Source organism: Hyperolius riggenbachi, chromosome 3 (genome assembly GCF_040937935.1).
Source record: "Hyperolius riggenbachi isolate aHypRig1 chromosome 3, aHypRig1.pri, whole genome shotgun sequence".
In the NCBI taxonomy this organism is placed as follows: domain Eukaryota; kingdom Metazoa; phylum Chordata; class Amphibia; order Anura; family Hyperoliidae; genus Hyperolius; species Hyperolius riggenbachi.
Genome location: NC_090648.1, coordinates 505,420,982 through 505,441,992, shown reverse-complemented (window position 1 = coordinate 505,441,992; position 21,011 = coordinate 505,420,982). Strand labels below are relative to the sequence as shown.

The 21,011-nt window shown below is 44.5% G+C and overlaps 1 protein-coding gene across 3 annotated transcripts in view; it reads right to left on the bottom strand.

The window, feature by feature from the left end:
- The window catches only part of ABTB3 (ankyrin repeat and BTB domain containing 3), a 349,230-nt gene that overhangs the window by 19,960 nt on the left and 308,259 nt on the right, over positions 1-21,011 (bottom strand). For all 3 annotated transcript variants that reach the window (XM_068278352.1, XM_068278353.1, XM_068278354.1), the window contains 4 exons: positions 17,489-17,624; positions 12,972-13,192; positions 8,745-8,923; positions 1,958-2,063 (listed from right to left, as the gene is read on the bottom strand). In XM_068278352.1, coding sequence (XP_068134453.1) covers positions 1,958-2,063; positions 8,745-8,923; positions 12,972-13,192; positions 17,489-17,624 — 642 coding nt within the window. The remainder of the gene's footprint in view (positions 1-1,957; positions 2,064-8,744; positions 8,924-12,971; positions 13,193-17,488; positions 17,625-21,011) is intronic.

Sequence of the window (21,011 nt, the reverse complement as noted above, 5' to 3'; positions counted from 1 at the left end):
AATGAGGGGGAATTAGACAGGCTAAACTCTCTAAGTACACACAGGGTGCATTTTTTTCTGTTTTCCTTCTGTCTTGTGCAAGAGTTCAGGTCCACTTTAAAATATACCTGACATGTGACACGATGAGATAAATGTGTATATGTACAGTCCCAATCCTACATATAACTAGGCTGTACTCCTTCTACTCACTGTAAGGGTTAAGAATTCAGAGATGTAAAACACAGTTTATCTACAGCCAGACTGCGCGAAACTTACTCACTGATAACTAATCAAATGTAATTTATTAAACAGCTAAAAACACATTGGGGTAATTGGCATTCTGCCACAAGGTACCTCCTCACCGTGTCTACCTCTGCCCCGTTCTCTCACTGCTTCTCTGATGCCCGACCGGTCTCGTCCCAAGTGACTTTTGCAAGGACTTCCCGTTTTAAGCTTTACTTAAATGAATTATTTTCAAAAACTATATCATAACTTTACAAGGCTCATTAGCCAAGATTTATCAAAGCATTTTTTTCTACTAAAACTGTTCTAACCAGCAGGGGGACTGTTCTGCATGATAATAAGAAACTTCTCAAATCCTGCATAATAACGGCAGTTTAGCGTAGAGAACTAGAACTGCACTACAGTTAAGAAAAGTACAAATCCATCCCTAAACTGCTGCAGATTAAGAAGTGATTCATAGCAGTTCTCCAGATAGTGCAGCAATGCAGGCTAGATGTGATTTGTGAAGGGTTCCTCCCCCTCACTCAGGGCCTGCTGACAGCAGATGTGTTGGTTACCTCAGCAACAGCAATTTCCCTTACACACTGCACTGTCTGAGAGACCTTCCTAACTCTTCCTATTCCTAAGAGTTTAAGAAGGAATCTGCACTAGCTAGTGATTTCTTAGGATGTCTGAGACAGTTCTGCACGGATTTCTAAAAACCTACTAATATTTTATCTCAGACCCTCTTGATCAATGTCCCTCATTGTTTCTTACCAGGTTGCACCATCTGGGGGTGTGATCTAGCAGCATTATAAGCTATAGGTAGCTATACACTGGTCGATTTGCCATTAGATCGACCAACAGATAGATCCTTCTCTGATCGAATCTGATCAGAAAGGGATCGTATGGCTGCCTTTACTGCAAACAGATTGTGAATCGATTTCAGCATGAAACCGATCACAATCTGTGGAGCTGCCACTGCCCCCTTCCCCTGCAAACATTACCTGATCCGGCTGGCGCGACTCCCCCGGTCTCCGCTGTCTTCTTCTCCGCGCTGGTCTCCGGGTCCTGCTGGCTTCACTGAACTTCCTGCCAGGGGAAGTTTAAACAGTATAGGGCACTCTACTGTTTGAACTTCCTGCCGGGACAGGAAGTACAGTGAAGCCAAGCCAGCCGGACCCAGAGCCCAGCACAGAGAAGAAGACAGCGGAGACCGGGGGAGTCTCGCCGGCCGGAGCAGGTAATGTATTGCCGCTAGCGTCGGCCGTCGGGCATTCGAACGCCGCTATCGACGCACTCCCGACCCGCCGGCGATCAAGCAAAATCTTACGCATGGACAGATCGACGGGAATGATTGATTTCGGACGAAAATCGATCGTTCGGTCAGCGTTTGCACAACGATTTCACAGCAGATTCGATCACAGTGATCGAATCTGCTGTGTATCGGTGGGAAAATCATTAGGTGTATGGGCCCCTTATGATTGATTGATCAATCGATTGTAATTAAATTCAAGATTTCGTTGTATGGGGGCTAAATAACATTATAAAGATAGCCTCATGTACAAAGGACAGTCAAAACTGTAAACCTAGACTTCAACCCTTACAAACAAAATAAGACTTTGGAAAGTTCTATTTAGGACTAGGACCATAGGAACGATTGTTTATCTCATTAGTATATTGTCACTTCAGATTTGATTGAAAACAAATCAAATCTGTAGGTTTGGCATGTCCATATTCTGTAGTAAGCACTTACCCAGCCTGGACGTCTGTTTCCGCTTGATCTCGGTCAGCTTTGGGATTGGATAGGGGCCATAGCACTGGCTGAATATGACGGCCAATTGCTGACTGATCACCTCGTTCTGGAACAAAGAGAAGAGAAGCTAATGCTATGGAGAAAACATGCAAGAGTGCAGGGGACTGTCAGTGCTACTGGCTGCAATCTTCTAACAGAGATTCAGTCTGTACAGCTACAGAGAAGGATCTGAGAAGAAGGACTCTGTAAATGTCATATTTCCTTCACATAAAACATGAAGAGGTGAAAAAAAAAGCCTTTGTATTGCTATTTGCTAGTAATTACTGGAAATATATTTGGCATTTAGAATTTTAGTTAACTTATATAGTTGTCCTTTAAAGGGAACCTTAACTGAGAGGGATATGGACGTTTCCTTTTAAACCATACCAGTTGCCTGGCAGCCCTGCTGATCTCTTTGGCTGCAGTAGTGACTGAATCACACACCTGGAACAAGCATGCAGCTAATCCAGTCTGACTTCAGTCAGAGCACCTGATCTGCATGCTTGTTGGGGGTGTGTGGCTAAAAGTATTAGAGACACAGGATCAGCAGGAGAGTCAGGCAACTGGCATTATTTTAAAGGTGTTCTGTGGAGAGTATTAAAAACTAAAAACTGACACTTACCTGGGGCTTCTATCAGCCCCCTGCAGCTGTTATGTCCTGCGCCAACCGCCTATGAACCTCAGTTCCCCGCTTTTATTCTTCTAATACAACTGCGACTGCGCGGCCGTGTCCGCGCGCGCTCCCGCTCACGTCTTCGGGAGCTTACTGCGAAGACGCAGTACAAGGTTTTCTCGTACTGTGCAGTAACCTCCCAGAGACGCAAGCGGGAGCGCGCAGTATTAAGGCCCATACACACGTCGGATTTTAGCGAACGACCCGTCGTTTGAACGTTCCGTCGTTCGGACGTTTCCGCGTGAAATCCGACGTGTGTACAGACTATCGTTCGGGTGATAAGACCGAGGCGGATCGCTGGTAACCAGTCTTATCACCCGAACAATAGTCTGTACACACGTCGGATTTCACGCGGAAACGTCCGAACGACGGAACGTTCAAACGACGGGTCGTTCGCTAAAATCCGACGTGTGTATGGGCCTTTAGTCTAGTTAGACAAATAATTAGACCGGGACCAGCGGCATGAAACGAAAGATCGTAGGAGGACGGCGCAGGACATGACAGCTGCAGGGGGTCGATAAAAGCCCCAAGTGTCAGTTTTTTGTTTTTAATACCCTCCACGGAAGCCCTTTAAAATGAAAAATCCATATCCTTCTCAGTTTAGGTTTAAAGAGGCACTTAAGCCAAACTTTTTTTTCAAAAGGGACACTGTGCACAATAGAGGAGGCTGATAAGACACTTACTGCAGTGTTTGTTTGCTTATGCAGTCCTCCATGTCCCAGTAATCCTCCCTGACAGCCAGCCCTGTCGGGGCCTGACGGCGAATGACCCAGGATGATAAACACATTTAATCATCCCTCCCTCGCTGGGTCCTACGCCGGTGGCGCCGCTGCCTACAGTGGTGTGAAAAACTATTTGCCCCCTTCCTGATTTCTTATTCTTTTGCATGTTTGTCACACTTAAATGTTTCTGCTCATCAAAAACCGTTAACTATTAGTCAAAGATAACCTAATTGAACACAAAATGCAGTTTTAAATGATGGTTTTTATTATTTAGTGAGGAAAAAAAACTCAAAACCTACATGGCCCTGTGTGAAAAAGTGATTGCCCCCCTTGTTAAAAAATAACTTAACTGTGGTTTATCACACCTGAGTTCAATTTCTGTAGTCACCCCCAGGCCTGATTACTGCCACACCTGTTTCAATCAAGAAATCACTTAAATAGGAGCTATCTGACACAGAGAAGTAGACCAAAAGCACCTCAAAAGCTAGACATCATGCCAAGATCCAAAGAAATTCAGGAACAAATGAGAACAAAAGTACTGTAATTGAGATCTATCAGTCTGGTAAAGGTTATAAAGCCATTTCTAAAGCTTTGGGACTCCAGCGAACCACAGTGAGAGCCATTATCCACAAATGGCAAAAACATGGAACAGTGATGAACCTTCCCAGGAGTGGCTGGCCGACCAAAATTACCCCAAGAGTGCAGAGAAAACTCATCCGAGAGGCCACAAAAGGCCCCAGGACAACATCTAAAGAACTGCAGGCCTCACTTGCCTCAATTAAGGTCATTGTTCACAACTCCACCATAAGAAAGAGACTGGGCAAAAACGGTTTGCATGGCAGATATCCAAGGCGCAAACCACTTTTAAGCAAAAAGAACATTAAGGCTCATCTCAATTTTGCTAAAAAAACATCTCAATGATTGCCAAGACTTGTGGGAAAATACCTTGTGGACCGCCGAGACAAAAGTTGAACTTTTTGGAAGGTGTGTGTCCTGTTAAATCTGTCGTAGAAGTAACACAGCATTTCAGCAAAAGAACATCATACCAACAGTAAAATATGGTGGTGGTAGTGTGATGGTCTGGGGTTGTTTTGCTGCTTCAGGACCTGGAAGGCTTGCTGTGATAGATGGAACCATGAATTCTACTGTCTACCAAAAAATCCTGAAGGAGAATGTCCGGCCATCTGTTCGTCAACTCAAGCTGAAGCGATCTTGGGTGCTGCAGCAGGACAATGACCCAAAACACACCAGCAAATCCACCTCTGAATGGCTGAAGAAAAACAAAATGAAGACTTTGGAGTGGCCTAGTCAAAGCCCTGACCTGAATCCTATTGAGATGTTGTGGCATGACCTTAAAAAGGCAGTTCATGCTAGAAAACCCTCAAATAAAGCTGAATTACAACAATTCTGCAAAGATGAGTGGGCCAAAATTCCTCCAGAGCGCTGTAAAAGATTTGTTGCAAGTTATCGCAAACGCTTGATTGCAGTTATTGCTGCAAAGGGTGGTCCAACCAGTTATTAGGTTCAGGGGGCAATTTCTTTTTCACACAGGGCCATGTAGGTTTTGAGTTTTTTTTCTCACTAAATAATAAAAACCATCATTTAAAACTGCATTTTGTGTTCAATTATGTTATCTTTGACTAATAGTTAACGGTTTTTGATGAGCAGAAACATTTAAGTGTGACAAACATGCAAAAGAATAAGAAATCAGGAAGGGGGCGAATAGTTTTTCACACCACTGTATACTGCGCTGTGGTAGTTCCTCATTATGAGAAACGTGCGCGCGTGTGCACGGGGTGGGGGCGCGCGTGCACGGCGCGATTTGCATAGAATAGAATCGTGCACTGTATAAATATATTGTCCAGCACTGGAGTGTGTGCGCATGCCCCGCCTATGTCTCGGGAACAGCGCTGTGTGGAAACTATGCTCGTGCACTGAAGCAGACAAGGCAGTGCACGAGCGAGCGTAGGAAGAGGCATGGCGTGAATAAGCGCTGGCTGACCCGGAAATAGTACCGGGCACCAGCGCCATTTTGAATAAATTATAAATGTTAGAGCTGCCGGTAACAGCGTAAATACCGGCTCCACAGCGGCGCAATATAGGCGGAATTGGAGAGCACACAAACAGGAATAAGGTAATTTTGGCTTAAAGTGAACCAGAGACGAAGCACCCTCATGTATTTTACCATATATATCAGTAAGAACATTAGAGAAAACACTTACCATGCTCTCTGTTTTATTCTTCACTGCTAAAAGTGTCTGTAGTTGTGATAAGACTGAGCATTCAGTCTGGCTTTGCAGGGAATATTTATAGCTGAGTCATTATAGCAGAGCCACAAGGGGGCAGGCTTGGGCTTGAAAAGACACCAGAGAAGACAGACTCAGCTATAATCTTTCCGTAGCAAAGCTAGACTGAGTGCTCAGTCGGGGATTCTTATCAGAGGTGATAACAGTCAAATTAAACAGAGAACAATGAAACAAAGAGCAAATTAGGTGTTTACTGTCATGTTCCCACTGATTTATAAGGTAAAACACATGAGGGTGCTTTGTCTCTGGTTCTCTTTAAGGTTCGCTTTAAGCAAACTTTTTTCCTGGTATGTGTTGAAACTCACTGAAGTCAGGCGATCGCTCAAGCGCAGCGAGCTTCCCGAATAATTCAAACTCCTTTTCAGCGGCTGAAGACTCTCTGGTGTAAAACTCATTGTTAGTTGTTGTAAAACTGATTAAATTTCACCTGCGAGTATCGCGCTCTGCTACCGCCGCTGCACTTGTAATTAAAAACAATCTGGATCGCGGCGAAGCATTGGGAGTCCACGGAACCAGGGCGAGGAGGATGCGCAGGAAAACTTGCTTTCTTCTGGGCAGATTACGCTTCTTTTCCCCCCTAGTCGACGCGGATGAGACGAGGGAAAGAATAAAACGCCCCAACAGACTCAGTGCTGGGATAAATGCCAGCGATAAAGCTGGAAATTGCCTGTAAAATCACAGCTGTGATGTGAACTTTGGGAAACCCAGGATGAAAAGCCTGGAACCCTCCCTGATGGGCACTAATGAGAGCACTGCGGGGGGGAAGGGGGGCTAGCAAAGAAGAGAGTTGAAAGTGTACCTGAACTCTGCACATCACTTGTAAATACAAAGTGCATGAAAGGATTAGCGTCATGCCTTTACTTTATCGCTGTGAAGTCCCATTCCTGAGATATTCCCACTGCTTGCCTGCAGACCTGCTGCTCGTCTAACAGGAAGTAGGAGAAACTGAGGAATTGAAACCCACAGAGGCAAAATAAAGGCACGTATGGTATGTTCTACACTTAGGGCTCGATTCACAAAGCGGTGATAACCCAGTTAAAGACTTTAGGCGTGATAACCATTTTTATCATGCCTAAACTCAGTTTAGGCATGATAAGTTTAGGCATGATAAGTTTAGGCATGATAAGTTTAGGTGTGATAAGTTTAGGCATGCTAAGTTTAGATAAGTTTATTACGCGCGTAAAGTCCCGCACGCAAAGCAGCGCCATTAAACTCTATGCAAAGTGCACCAGACTTTGCTAGCGCAAAACTTTTGATCAGCTGTGCACTGCGGTGCTAACCCAGTTGGTGCTTAAACGTATCACGCCTAAAAACTTATCACACCTAAACTTATCATGCCTAAACTTATCACACCTAAACTTATCACACCTAAACTTATCATGCCTAAACAGAGTTTAGGCGTGATAAAGGGCTTTTCACCACGGTGCTAACTGTTAGCACCGCTTTGTGAATCAGGCCCTTAAAGTGTAACTGCCGGGCATAAAATCGAAAATCAATTCTTTATTTTTTACCTGGTAAACAAGTAATAAGGATGCTAACCAGGCAATCCAAAAGTTAAAATCACTATTACTTTTCTAGTTGATAAATGATCATTCCCCAGTTTATCTGACTCTTATTTGGTACACACAAAATTTGGTACGCAAAAAGGAAGTTGCAGGGCATGCTGGGTTGTCCTTTTTTGCTTCTCTACTTCCCCTCAGACTTATCTAATGCAGCCTGATTGGCCTGTTTTCCCCTCCCACACCTCTGTTCCTCTCTGATTGGCCAATATTTCTCATGCTGAGACAATGCACTTTCTATAGTGGAGGTCGGGCTATGCATACACAATCAGGCAGAGGAAAGTAAGGGAGGAAATAACATCAGGATTGGCTTCAAAACAGAAACAGTTACAATGGGAAATGCTAAGAAGGATTTTTGCTTTTTTGTACTGTAGAAAAATCACTAAAATCAAAATGTGGGCAGTGCAATACATATGTTATGTAAGTAGAGCAAGTATTTATCTACTTATATATGTTTTATTTTCTGAGAAAGTATGGCTGACTGCTCCTCTTTCAGCAATATCAGCTACAAACGTTGCTTTTGGATCTGTAAAGCACCATTCCTCAGATGTTCCTACTTCCTGTCTGTAGACTGGCAGCCATTTGCAAACAGGAAGTGTGAATATCTGAAAGAAGGCGTCACAGAGATAAAGTAATGGTATGTATCTAATCGTACTTCAGGGGAAATCGTCCAAAAAACTATTCTTTGTCTTAGTTTAGTCCCATTCCTCAGATGTTTCCACTTCCGTTCTGTAGGCTGGTAGTAGCTCTACAAGCAGGACGTGGGCATATTTAAAGAATGGGACAACACAGAGACAAAGTAATGTACTGTAATTGCTCGCCCTACAGAAGAGAACATTAAAAAAAAACCTTTAGTTTGATTCTAAGCCTTATTCCTCAGATATTTCCACTGAATTTCTATGCATTTTAAAGGGAAAAATAGAAACACACACTATTTCTCCATTTACATCCATTATAGCTTTACATTAAACAGTGCCAACTATAAGTTAAACCCACAAATTGTATTTGCTTATCCAGCCTGGTTATTACACTGTTTAGATTATATTCCTAGTACAATGTATGGTGACAATATTGTATTTGGAAATAAAGGTGTTATTTATTTATTTTTTCGCTTTCTCATTGTACACTATCGATGATTACAAGGTCTTATTTACAAAAAATCATAGTAATATACCCTCATGGCATACATATTTAAAAAGCCAAGTTCCTAAGGTAACAATATACTATGTATTTTCTTTTATATTTTGTCACTTTGTTTTCATTTTACAAGTCTGTTATTTTGGTACAGGATATGCGAAAATTGTATTGCTTCTGATTCAGTTTGTCACTAAAAAAATACACAAGTCATAGGCCTCAACCCTAAAACACTCTAAAATCTATTCTAATACTTATTACGGTTAAAATGTTACCATGTATGTCTCGTGAGAGAGAGATGGAGTTGAGAGGGATTAGATGTGAACAGTAAGGGACCAGAGCGGTTGTACATACCTTACTGGCTTTTAATATCTCAAACATGAGAGGCAGCCCTTGTGTAATCAGCTCTTCTGTGTACTCCTCCTCCTGGATGGACTTGAACTCTTTTAGCAAACACTGAATAAGAGGACGTCTGTGCTGGTGGAAAGAAATACGCAGGGATTCTAGCCACGTGTGAAGAGTCCACGGAACGCCTGAAACAGAAACGTCAAATATAGGTAAGGCTAGGTGGAAGCTATGTAGGTAAGGCAGATCAGTGCAGTAAAGGAAACTCAGTGGGTGTGTCTGAGTAGGTTCCTCAGGGGAGGGGCAGAACTTTTGCAGGGGAGGTCCATGATCATGATCATTTCAGGCAAAAGTGTAGCATGTACAGTGCTGTCCTGATGTTGTTGGCCTTCTCTCTGTTCTTGGATAACTGCTTTTTTGGTTTGTAAAAGTTTCCTTTGGGTGCTGCTTTCTTATCCTCCCCCTCCCTCTCCACACGACAGAATGAGCAGTGTCTGTACAGTACTTGTTCTGCGCGCAAAACCCCCCACATCATTAATGACAAGTGGGTGACAATTACTTTAAATCACTAGTTAGGCTTAAAGTGAACCTCCAGACTAAAAATCTACTCAGCAGCACTGAAAAGGCTTGGTGTTGATTTAACAGCTTCACAGCATCAGAACTTTGTTTTTCTTACATAAGCCTTATTTTTAGCTACACAAAAGCTAAGCTCCACCCCATCAAAGAAAACTGCCCGGGCGTTTTTCCCCTGATGCTGTGCAAAGCATGATGGGATTTCCTATGTTGTTATTCACGTTGCCTAGCAACTGGGAGGGGTGATCAGCACACAGGACAGTTGGAACTGTGTCTCATGCTCCCTGTCACCTCCTTTCAACCAAAAAGATGGCTGCCCTCATGAAATCACAAACATTTGCCTGTTCTTTTAAAACAGGGTGGGTAAGAGATTATATTACCCATCTATTGTAATTAACATAACTAATGTAACTTAATGACATTATGTTTGTTTAGGCTGAATTTCCCCTTTAATGAAATCCTGTACCTGAGAACAAACAGAGTAAACGCCATCCCACCCCTAAGGAATGAAAATGGAAATGCAATTCAACCTCTGAGGAGTTAGTTCCTCAGGGGCGGGGCAACAAGTGGGTGAAATCAATTCTGTGCTCCCCATCCTATCCTAAAAAGACCTATTAGCCTGGGAAACATTTTACATTCCATCAGAGCCTTCAATTATTATTGCGCTATCTTCATCAGCTCGGACTATCCCAGCTCCAGGCATATGCCAGGCTTGTCAGAGAAATTAAGGAATGATTTGTAAATTCACCCATTCACTTCGAAGCAATGCATTATGGGAATGATTTATTCATGTAGAGCAAAGTATTTGTCATTTTCTTCTGTATTTATTTAAAGGAGACCAGAAGCGAAAGGGATATGGAGGCTGCCATATTTATTTCCTTTTAAGCAATACCAGTTGCCTGGCTGTACCACTGATCCTCTGCCTCTAATACTTTTAGCCGTAGCCCCTGAACAAGCATGCAGCAGATCAGGTGTTTCTGACATTATTGTCAGATCTGACGAGACTAGCCGCATGCTTGTCTCTGGTGTGATTCAGACACTACTGCAGCCAAATAGACCAGCAGGGCAGCCAGGCAACTCGTATTGTTTAAAAGGAAATACATAGGGCAGCCTCCATATTCTTCTCACTTCAGTTGTCCTTTAAAGTGGACCTGAACTCTTGCACAGCACAGAAGGAAAACATAGAGAAATGCACCCTATATGTATTTAGAGAGTTTAGCCTGTCTAATCCCCCCTCATCTGTGACTAATCACCACTGTAATTTGATATCTCAGCTGTGCCAGCTCAGGAATCTCTGTGCTACGTAGCATGAACTAATTCCCGCAGGGCAACCGCTTCGCGGTATTAGTTTTTGACCCTGCAAAGTTTGGCATGCAAAAGCAAATGCAATTTTGCATGAGCAATGCCTTATGATAAGCCAATTTAGCCAGATTTGCACAGCCAGACTTGTAAGGGTTAAGCTTGGTGTTGAGCACGCATTCATCTTCTTCAGGAATCTCTGCTGCCTCGGCAGAGCAGCTAATTTGCAAACACAGGATGTTAACCTAACGTCTGCTTCCATGAAAGCAGGAAATAGACAAGCTGCAGATTTATTGCAGGATTTGTATCAGCTGTAACAAAACATTTTTTTTCTTTAAAGGTTATTAAGCTGTTGCAGAGAGGAAGTTCTGAGTTCAGGGGTGCTTCAAACAAATACGCATAGACAATCCACTCTTCACTTCCTCCTCCTCCTCCGGGATATAAATCTCTGAATGTGAATTGCAGCGTCAGATCGTCAGACAGGAAGTACCATTTAAGCACAGCGGGGAACCACTTTAAACACCTGTGTGACACCGGTGCAGTTTGTTTTTATTATATTCGGGAAGCCTTCATTAAGAGGGGTTTGTAGATCGTGCTAAAAAGCAATTTACGAGGCTCTCTGGGATTTTCATCAATAAATGTAACTCAGTTAGTGGAATTAAATTATAATGCGGCGCTTCGTTAACTGCCAAAGGCTTAGCCGGGGCCATGCGCGTCTCGTCAGAGGGATGTATTCAGAGAAGGTTTAAGAATGCCTGAGCAATATTGAATGCATACCTGCTATTTCAGAACGCGCGATTATTAAGGTCAGTCGGGATTCTTGCACACTGCAAATGGCAAATACGATTTCCGATTCCGTTTGCGATTACGATTTCCCCTGGATGCTATTAACACAAGAAGAAAAATGCAAAAAAAACGCAGCATGCAGTACCGATTAAAAAAATCGCAAATCGGAATCGCATGTAAAATCGTGTCAAAATCACAAATCGGAATCGCGTGTAGTGTGCAAGAGGCCTGAAAGTCGGTCATGTATGTTTTTTTTAAGTTCTCTGCTCAATGAATGTGTCATTGAGCAGAGAAGATGAAACAGTAAAATCTTAAAAAGTAGATTTACAAATAAAATTAAAAAAAAATGTGGGATGTGCCATTTTTAGGAGAAGGAGGATGGATACAATTGTATATCTTGTCAGTTTATTTTCCCCTTAGTATTTCTTTAAAGAGAAACCGTGACCAAGAATTGAACTTCATCTCAATCAGTAGCCGATACCCCCTTTCCCATGAGAAATCTTTTCCTTTTCTCAAATAGATTGTCTGAATGGCTGATATTGTGGTGAAACCCCTCCCACAGTGTGATGTCAGGACCATGGTGCAGACATCACACTGTGGGAGCCTTGTTGCATTGTGGGAAATAACAGCTGTTTCCAAATGCCAAAAATGCATCATCTCCTTCCACTGACATCACCTGCCAGCAGTAAAAATGTCACCATGTGATAAATATCAGAATGTAAATCAGGGAGAGGAAAGATTTTACAATGGGCAAACACTGACTAAATCATTTATACATCATTATTGTAAACATTAAGCACATTTTGTTCATTACGTTATTTTCACTGGAGTTCCTCTTTAAAGTGTAACTGTTGGGCATAAAATCAATTCTTAAAGAGAACCCGAGGTGTGTTTAAAGAATGTTATCTGCATACAGAGGCTGGATCTGCCTATACAGCCCAGCCTCTGTTGCTATCCCAAACCCCCCTAAGGTCCCCCTGCACTCTGCAATCCCTCATAAATCACAGCCATGCTGTGCGGCTGTGTTTACATCTGTAGTGTCAGTCTCAGCTGCTCCCCCGCCTCCTGCATAGCTCCGGTCCCTGCCCCCGTCCCTTCCCTCCAATCAGCAGGGAGGGAAGGGATGCAGGCGGGGACTGGAGTTCTGCAGGAGGCGGGGAGAGCAGCAGACTGACACTATGGAGATAAACACAGCCAGCTCTGACAAGCTGTTTGTCAGCAGCGTGGCTGTGATTTATGAGGGATTGCAGAGTGCAGGGGGACCTTAGGGGGGTTTGGGATAGCAACAGAGGCTGGGCTGTATAGGCAGATCCAGCCTCTGTATGCAGATAATATTCTTCAAACCCACCTCGGGTTCTCTTTAACGTACCAAATAAGAGTCATGTAAACTGGGAAATGATCATTTATAAACAAGAAAAGTAAAAGAGATTTTAACTTTTGGATTGCCTGATTAGCATCCTTATTACTTGTTTACCAGATAAAAATATCGAATTGATTTTTGATTTTATGCCCGACAGTTACACTTTAAAGTAAAAATGCCGCTCATGGAAGTCAGAAGAAACCCCGCCAGGCACTGACCTAAACTCCTGATGTCTATAGTCACGTCCACATAGCCGTGCTCAGCGCTGTGGTACATGGCCTCCTTCAGGGCCTTCAGCTTGGCTTTGCTGTTGCGGCTTGGACATAACGGAGTGTTCGCCGTCTCGGCCAGATCCGATCCTTCCGCCAGAATCTCCTCCAGGGAGAGGATATCGCTCTTCTCCTTCTCGGGCTGGGACAGCAGCTTCCGGAACACGTTCCTGAGGAGGAAACCAAGGACACAAGGATGGATCAGGAGGGGTCATCCCAGGTACAGCGTCTACAAGGCCAAGAATTGTAAAACTGAGGCAAGGCCAATAATTGTCAAACTGAGGCAAGGCCAAAGGAGGAAACAAAAAAATCCTAAAATGTAGATTAACCTCTCTAGTGGTAACAGTCAGGTTCAGGGTGGAGAAATAAGAAGCCAGGAGCGGAATACCCGAGCCTGACTCGGGGTAGCCGCCAGGAGGCTTGTGCAGAGTATAGCGCAAAGCGGGCGTTTTAACTCACCTCCCCCGAGATCCAGACGCTGGCAGCCATTCGCCTTCCTGTCCTCAGAGGCTCCAGATCTCTATGGTGAGATCGCTGACTGTCGTCATGACGACAGCTGGCGATCTCACTACAGGGTTACAGAGCCACCCGGAGGACTTAGGGAGAACTGCAGAGCTGGTACCCAGGGAGGTAAGTGCTGGGGCCGCTGCGGGCTCTCTCATGAGGTATTTTACCTACAAAATAATATTTACCGCACATAGCTACCAGAATTGAGGCCAAAGGGCTTGATTCACTAAGGCAAATAGCATGCCTTATCAGAGAATAACACGCCTTATCAAAGTTATCACGCCTTATCAGAGATAACACGCCTCATCAAAGTTATCACGCCTTATCAGAGTAGCATAGCGAGCACTACAAACGTATGCCTGCTAATTGGCAACTCCACTTGTCCTGCCCTGAGCCCTTGCAGGTTCGTAGCGCTCGCTATGCTACTCTGATAAGGCGTGTTAACTTTGATAAGGCATGCTACTGTATTTGTCTTAGTGACTCAAGCTCAATGTGTGCTGCGTGCGCATGCCATGCTGTGTCATATGCGTAAATCCCGGTTCTAGTGGAACAACCTTGAGGACAGATACATTGCCGGGCAGAGATATGATTAGCTATTAGTTATCGGTGACTCAATTCCTCGTGCGACAAAACTTTATTTTTACTTTCAGAGAACTCTTCCGTCCACATCACCCGTAAAGAGGACCTGAACTCAGAACTTCCTCTCTGCTCTAGAAGATAAGCAACGGCATAATAACCTTTCAATAAAAACATTTATTTGTTACAGCTGATACAAATCCTGCAATAAATCCACAGTGTGTCTATTTCCTGCTTTCATGGAAGCAGACATAGGGTTAACATCTTGTGTTTATAAACTAGCTGCTCTGCCGAGGCAGCCGGCTGACACAGCTGAGAGATCAAATTACAACTTGTGATTAGTCACAGATGAGGGTGAATTAGACAGGCTAAACTCTCTAAATACATACAGGGTGCATTTCTCTATGCTTTCCTTCTGTCCTGCGCAAGAGTTCAGGTCCACTTTAAATCTGCAATTGTCTGGTTCACGTTTCACACATTGGGTGATTTATTAAAAGTTCTTAATGTTATTTTGCCCATTTCCAGCGAAGATGCCTCAATCGATAAAAGAAAATGGGACGAGGAAGACGGGGAACCTGGATTGGACTGAAAACTCTTCAAGCAAGCAGGATGAGATCAGCTGGCAACATAGTACACATAATTAGTGTCGGTTAAAGTGGGGTAAAAAATCAATATTAACGGAAAAAAAAATATATATATATATCCTACTAATATTATAAATGGGAAAGTTCGGAAGTTTGGATGTTTGTTACTCGATCACGCAACAATGGCTGATCGGATGTGAATGAAATTTGGCACACACATAGTACATTACCTGGAATAACATATAGGATACTTTTTATCCCCATAACCAAATAGTGGGCGGAGACAATCAGATTTGTATCATTTCAATGCAAATGATTTATGCTAAGGACCGCAGAGCTCACAAACTTGGTCATTGAGTAACTGAGTAATTGTGTGTTAGGGTTAGAAAAAGTGGGTGCAGCCAACACCAGCCAAATACATACCCGGGCAACGCCGGATCATCAGTGGGTGGAGACAAATACAAATTTCACTGGGAAAATGTAAACTGCAGCCATTCTTAGGGCCTGTACACACTGCTGCACTTGCACTGCGCTTTTCAAATCGCATGCGCTTTTTAATCGCAAGGTCTTTTGAAAAATAATGAAAATCGCGAAGACCTGTACACACTGGCGCGATGCGCTTTTTCTATTTTCATGTAGGCTTGCGATTTAAAAATCGCAGCAGTGTGTACAGGCCCTTACACTGTTAATGGCAGGGTTCTCAAACTTTGCACAGTTGGTCACTGGGTAACTGGGATTAATATTCAGAAAAGTGGGTGGAGCCTACAAAAGCCAATAAAAGTTCACCTATTGATTTTCAAGGGGAATGTGTAATTGCTGCCATTCTTGCAATGTAAGGCTGCTTTCACAGTGGGACATTACAGGCGCACGTTAGTGCAGCCTGTAACGCAGCCCACTGCACAGTAATGAAAAATCAATGGGCTGTTCACAGTGCCCACGTTGCGTTACATTGTAACGCAGGACGTCAGTTGAATGTGCTGCATGCTACGGCGTTATGCGCGGCTAAGCCGCGTTAGACTGTTCGCACATGCTCAGTAGTGTTGGAGGAGGAGGTCTTCCCTCCTCCTCCTCGGCCAGGCACATGGCTAATTAATATTCACTGCACAGTGTGACGTGTGCAGTGTTTACTTCCTGGAGCGCCGCTCTGTGCGGCTATTGGCTGGCGGGACCACGTGATGCCGCATGCGTTCAAGAGGACGCATCACGGCATCACGGACGCCAGAGTGAGCTGCACAACGCAGCTCACTCTGACGTCCACATCTAAGAGCACCAGGCGTTGCGTTAGGGGCACGTTATGCGACCATAACGTCCCCTAAAGCGCAACGTCTTGGTGTGTAAGTAGCCTTAGTGTCGAAAGCCTCAAACCTGGTACAGTTGGTCATTAGGGTTCAAAATTCAGAAAAGGGGGTGGAGCCAAAAACAGCCAATCAGATTTGTTTCATTTCAATGCGAAATATTGATGCCAAAGACCGCAAAGCTCACAAGCTTGGTCATTGAGTAATCGTGTGTTGGGTTAGTAAAAGTGGGTGCAACCAACACCAGCCAAATACATACCTGGGCAACGCCGGGCCATCAGCTAGTATGTGTATATATTATTTCTTCAGCCCAGCTCAGTGGTACTTCTCCCTCCCTACTGCCACGGCTTCCTGTCCCTCCCACAGCACACATCACCTAGACAACAGGCTTATCACTGTGTTAACTCATCAAGGGGATGGGGGTAATTCATTCACCTTCTGGCCATAGTGAACTTATCTTATCTAAAATAGGATGCTTTCTGTTATTTGCCTGCTGAAATAGGCTTGCTACTGTAGTTAAAAAAAAGAAAAGAAACAAATATAACTGGGGGACATATAAGGGACCTATTTTAGAAATAAGCAAAAATCTATTAACCCTTCGCACTCTCGCATGCAAATGTTCAAACAAATGCATTGCTTACCAATCGCACAAGGGAGCTAACGTTACGTGACCATGTGCACCATGCACATACACCAGCATAAGCTGTGCGCATGCTGACAAACACATACAGGGGAAGGAGGGAGTGCACTGAATTAGACAATAGCCACAGGGGTCAGTAACAAGAAAAAAATACATATATCCAGGCACATCGCCTCTAGTTAGGACATTAAATAAGTTATTAAGGAAAGGGAGGTGCTGAAGGGGGTGTGGCTAGAAAACAGCAAAAATCTATTAACCCTTCGCACTCTTGCATGCAAATGTTCAAACAAATGCATTCACAGATTCACTCATCCAGGCACCACTGTTATCCCTACAGCTAAGTTAAAAGCCAGGGTTTAGTTCACAGAAGAATGCATTCTTATGCTTAGTCACCTATACTGCGCAGAAGTACCCAGGTAAACATAGGTGTCATGTTACAGGGCCAGAGTTAGGACACCTTTGTTTACCTGGGTACTTCTGCGCAGTTGTGCCTGGATGAGTGAATCTGTGAATTCATTTGTTTGAACATTTGCATGCGAGAGTGCAAGGGGTTAATAGATTTTTGCTGTTTTCTAGCCACACCCCCTTCAGCACCTCCCTTTCCTTAATAACTTATTTAATGTCCTAACTAGAGGCGATGTGCCTGGATATATGTTTTTTTTTTTTTTTAGAAATAAAAGGAGTTATATTTTTGGGGCACTCATTTTTGGCAATTTGCTTGGGGATGTTATGGTTGGCTGAAACAAGTTTCTACAGCAGTTCTGTACCCGTACGGGCGCTGGGTGTGAAGCGGTTAACAGATAGGACTCCTGACTTACGAGTGTTTGGGGGAAGTAGAAGCGGTATACTCTATTTATAAGTTACCTGTGCCCATGTGCAGCAGCCTGGCTGAACGAGTTCATGTCTCCTTGAGGTGCCGTAGAGATGCCATTTCTGTACAAGGTTCCTATCATGGGATCGCCTCCTCGTTCCAGCAACAAACTCACAAGCTCAAAGTTTCCTGCAATCACGGCGAGAAGGAAAAAACGTTAGAGCGCAGCCAATACTTCTTCTCATTTAACAACAGTCTTTATGGACTGGGGCCTCCTAACAGCCATTTTGTAAGCTAAACTCATTTTCTTTGTAATAAAAAGGGCCGTATTACATAAAGAAGGCTCTATATGGGTCGGTGGCAATCTTGTCAGGAGATTATGAGGAGTTTTCACATTTCCCTCGCTGAGGTAGCAGCTTCACTGATTGGTCAGAAGTTGGTGCAGTGGGGAGGCGGGTATTCTGCTCATGATTTGTCGGCACAGGGAGGTTAGATTATCTACAACAAGCAAACTGCAGCGAGTCCCTGTGGGTTAGACCTAGTCAGGTCTATGTAGCCGGTGCACCCTCTGTGGGTCACCACTCCACACATGGTTCAATGAAGTAAATACGAAGGAGGCACTCAATTGGCTTCAAACTTGCGTTTTATCAAATCCCAGTAATACACAACATGTTTCGGGGCATATCCCCTTCATCAGGTGTACTAGGTTAGATTATCCCGCCCATCCTTTCCCTATTCTGCAGTGGATCCGTCGTGGTCAAATCTTTATGTGGTGACGTCACGCTAAAGTGTGGACAAGCTTTGTCGTTGGGGTCCTTCTTGAGTGAAATTATTCTGAACTGTGATGGTTAGATATAAACTGAGTTATGTTTTGGTTATTTACTCAATAAAGTTATCTTTAAATAAAGTTTTATGGACCTCAACAAAGATTTTGTTAAATAAAGATGGCAACGGCCTTAAAATGCCAGCCTGGAGTGTCTTGTGTCATTATTGTATTGTGTTTATAGCAATTATAACAGGGAAAATATTGCCTACAGTCCCATGCAGCCCATGCGTTGACTAGGAACATCGCCATGACGCTTGTAGACATCTATGGCAGCCATTTTGTTTCCGTGTGAGAGGGAGATCACTGAATGAAGGCGATATACGCTTCAGGAACTGCTGCCAAACTCATCGGGCGACTGTTTTGTAGGACTGAAGGGGATTGTTATGCTAAAAGCTGGGTGCGATAGTTTCATTACACCCGGTCATTTTTCCTCCAGCGTTGCAATGCTTCCTGCAACTTCACTGGCGGTATGATTACTTCCGGATTTTAGGGCCTAAAAGCAGGAAAAAAATCATACAGCAGTGAGATCTGCGGCAGCCCAGCACATTACTCACCTCCACTCTATCCAGCGCTGCAATTCTCCCTCCGTCCAGCAGGTGTACCCCTATAGTGAGATCGCCATCTGTCATCATGATGGCGAGGGAAGGAAGCCTTGGGCTCCCAATGAGGCTTCCCGTCCTCTGTAGCTTGGGGGAATCCAGCGATGGCTCCCCCGAAACGTCCCCCGACAAGTTTGACAAGGGTGCGCAGGCGCAGGCTATATTTACCTCTCCGGGATCCTGCGCAGGTGCACCAGCAGTTCTTCGTTTGTGTAAGGCAGAAATAGCCGAACCCGATCGTATCCGTTCCGGTGCAAAAGACTCGCGCCTGCACAGTAGAGTGGATCCGATCGGGTTTGGCTTTTTCCGCCTTCCCCGAACGGAGAGAGCCACTAGTGCGTCTGCGCAGGATCGTGGTAGGTATTTACCTCGCCGCTGTTCGGGGGGCTGCAGCGCTGGATTGCCGGGACACCGGAGGATGGGGGAAGCCTTATTAGGATCCAGATACTTCCCCTTCCCGAGGGAAGTATCCCCCAAAAGGTTATTTTTATTTTATGACAGGTTTTCTTTAAGGTTATTTTTTTTTACGACAGGTTTTCTTTAACGGTTTATTGTTCAGTCATACAACTTACCACCCAAATGAATTGTACCTACTTTTCTTCTCACAAATAGAGCTTTCATTAAGTGCCATTTGATTGCTGATGCTATTTTTAGTTTTTTTTTATAATGAATCAAAAACATTTAAGAAAAAGACTGGGGAGCACCCCGGCTGGCCAGACTTACAGGGTTGCTAACGGGAGACCGAGAAGGTGGAGGAAGAAAGCGTGGCAGGGATCAGCGCGGAGGGGGCTGGAGGAAGCCCCAGGTATGTATAAATCTTTTATTTTACTTCGTCTCTGGTACACTTTAATGCCTAGTACACACCATACAATTTTCTGTTCGATTTTTCTGTTAGATGTTAGATTTTCTGCATTATGCTGGGGATACACGGTACGTTTCTGTACCGTGTATCGACCAGCTGATCCGACCAGCTGATAATATTCAGCTGGTCCGATCATTCCGCTCGACCCGCGCCCGGTCGATCCCCGCCGGCGGACAATGGCAGGGAATCGAGCGGCTGATAAGGACCGCCGGCGGGGACGAGCGGTAATCGATCCGCGCGGACGAGCGGGGACGCAGCTGGGGTCGATCCGGCGGTTCATCGGCCGCCGGATCGACCCGTGTATTCCCAGCATAAAGGTAGCCATACACTGGTCGATTTGTCATCAGATTCGACCAACAGATATATCCCTCTCTGATCGAATCTGATCAGAGAGCGATCGTATGGCTACCTTTACTGCAAACAGATTGTGAAACGATTTCAGCCTGAAACCGTTCACAATCCGTGGTGGTGGTGCTGCAGCCGCCGCTTCCCATCCCCCATACATTACCTGCTCCGCCGGCGCGACTGCCCCCGGTCACCACTGCTCCGTCTCCGCGCTGGTCTGGTCTCTGGAATGCTTCACTTCTTCCTGTCCGGCAGGAAGTTTAAACAGTAGAGCGCCATCTACTGGTTAAACTTCCTGCCGGGAAGGAGGAAGTGAAGCATGCCGGACCCGGAGACCAGAGCGGAGACGGAGCAGCGGTGACCGGGGGCAGTCGCGCCGGCGGAGCAGGTAATGTATGCGGGCTCTATTGCGTCGGTCGTCGGGCACTCGAACGCCGCTAGCGACGCGCTCCCTACCCGCGGGCGATCGATGGTAATTTTCCGCATGGAGCGATCGACGGGATCGGACGGGATAGATCGAAATTTAGCGTGTAGCGGGAACGATGTGACAGCAGATTCGATCCCAGTGATCGAATCTGCTGTCGATCGGCGGGGAATCGGCCTAGTGTATGGCCAGCTTTAGATTATTTTCTGTAGAGACTGGTCATTATCTCTGGTGCATTGTCTTCTGGTTATCTCCTGCTGAGTAGAACAATGCTTAATTGCTCGGCAGATAGATGGTAAGTTGATGTTCAACATGTTGAACTTTATCTATCTGGCAGGTAAACAGAAAATTGTATGGTGTATTCCCAGCATAAAGTCCCATCTACACCATACAATTTTTTGTCGGATTCGATTAGATTCATTGATTCGAATCGATTCAATCCAACATGCCAGATTCATGATTTAATTCAATTTGCCGTTGTTTTGAATCGAAAATTGAATCGAATCATGAATCGAACATG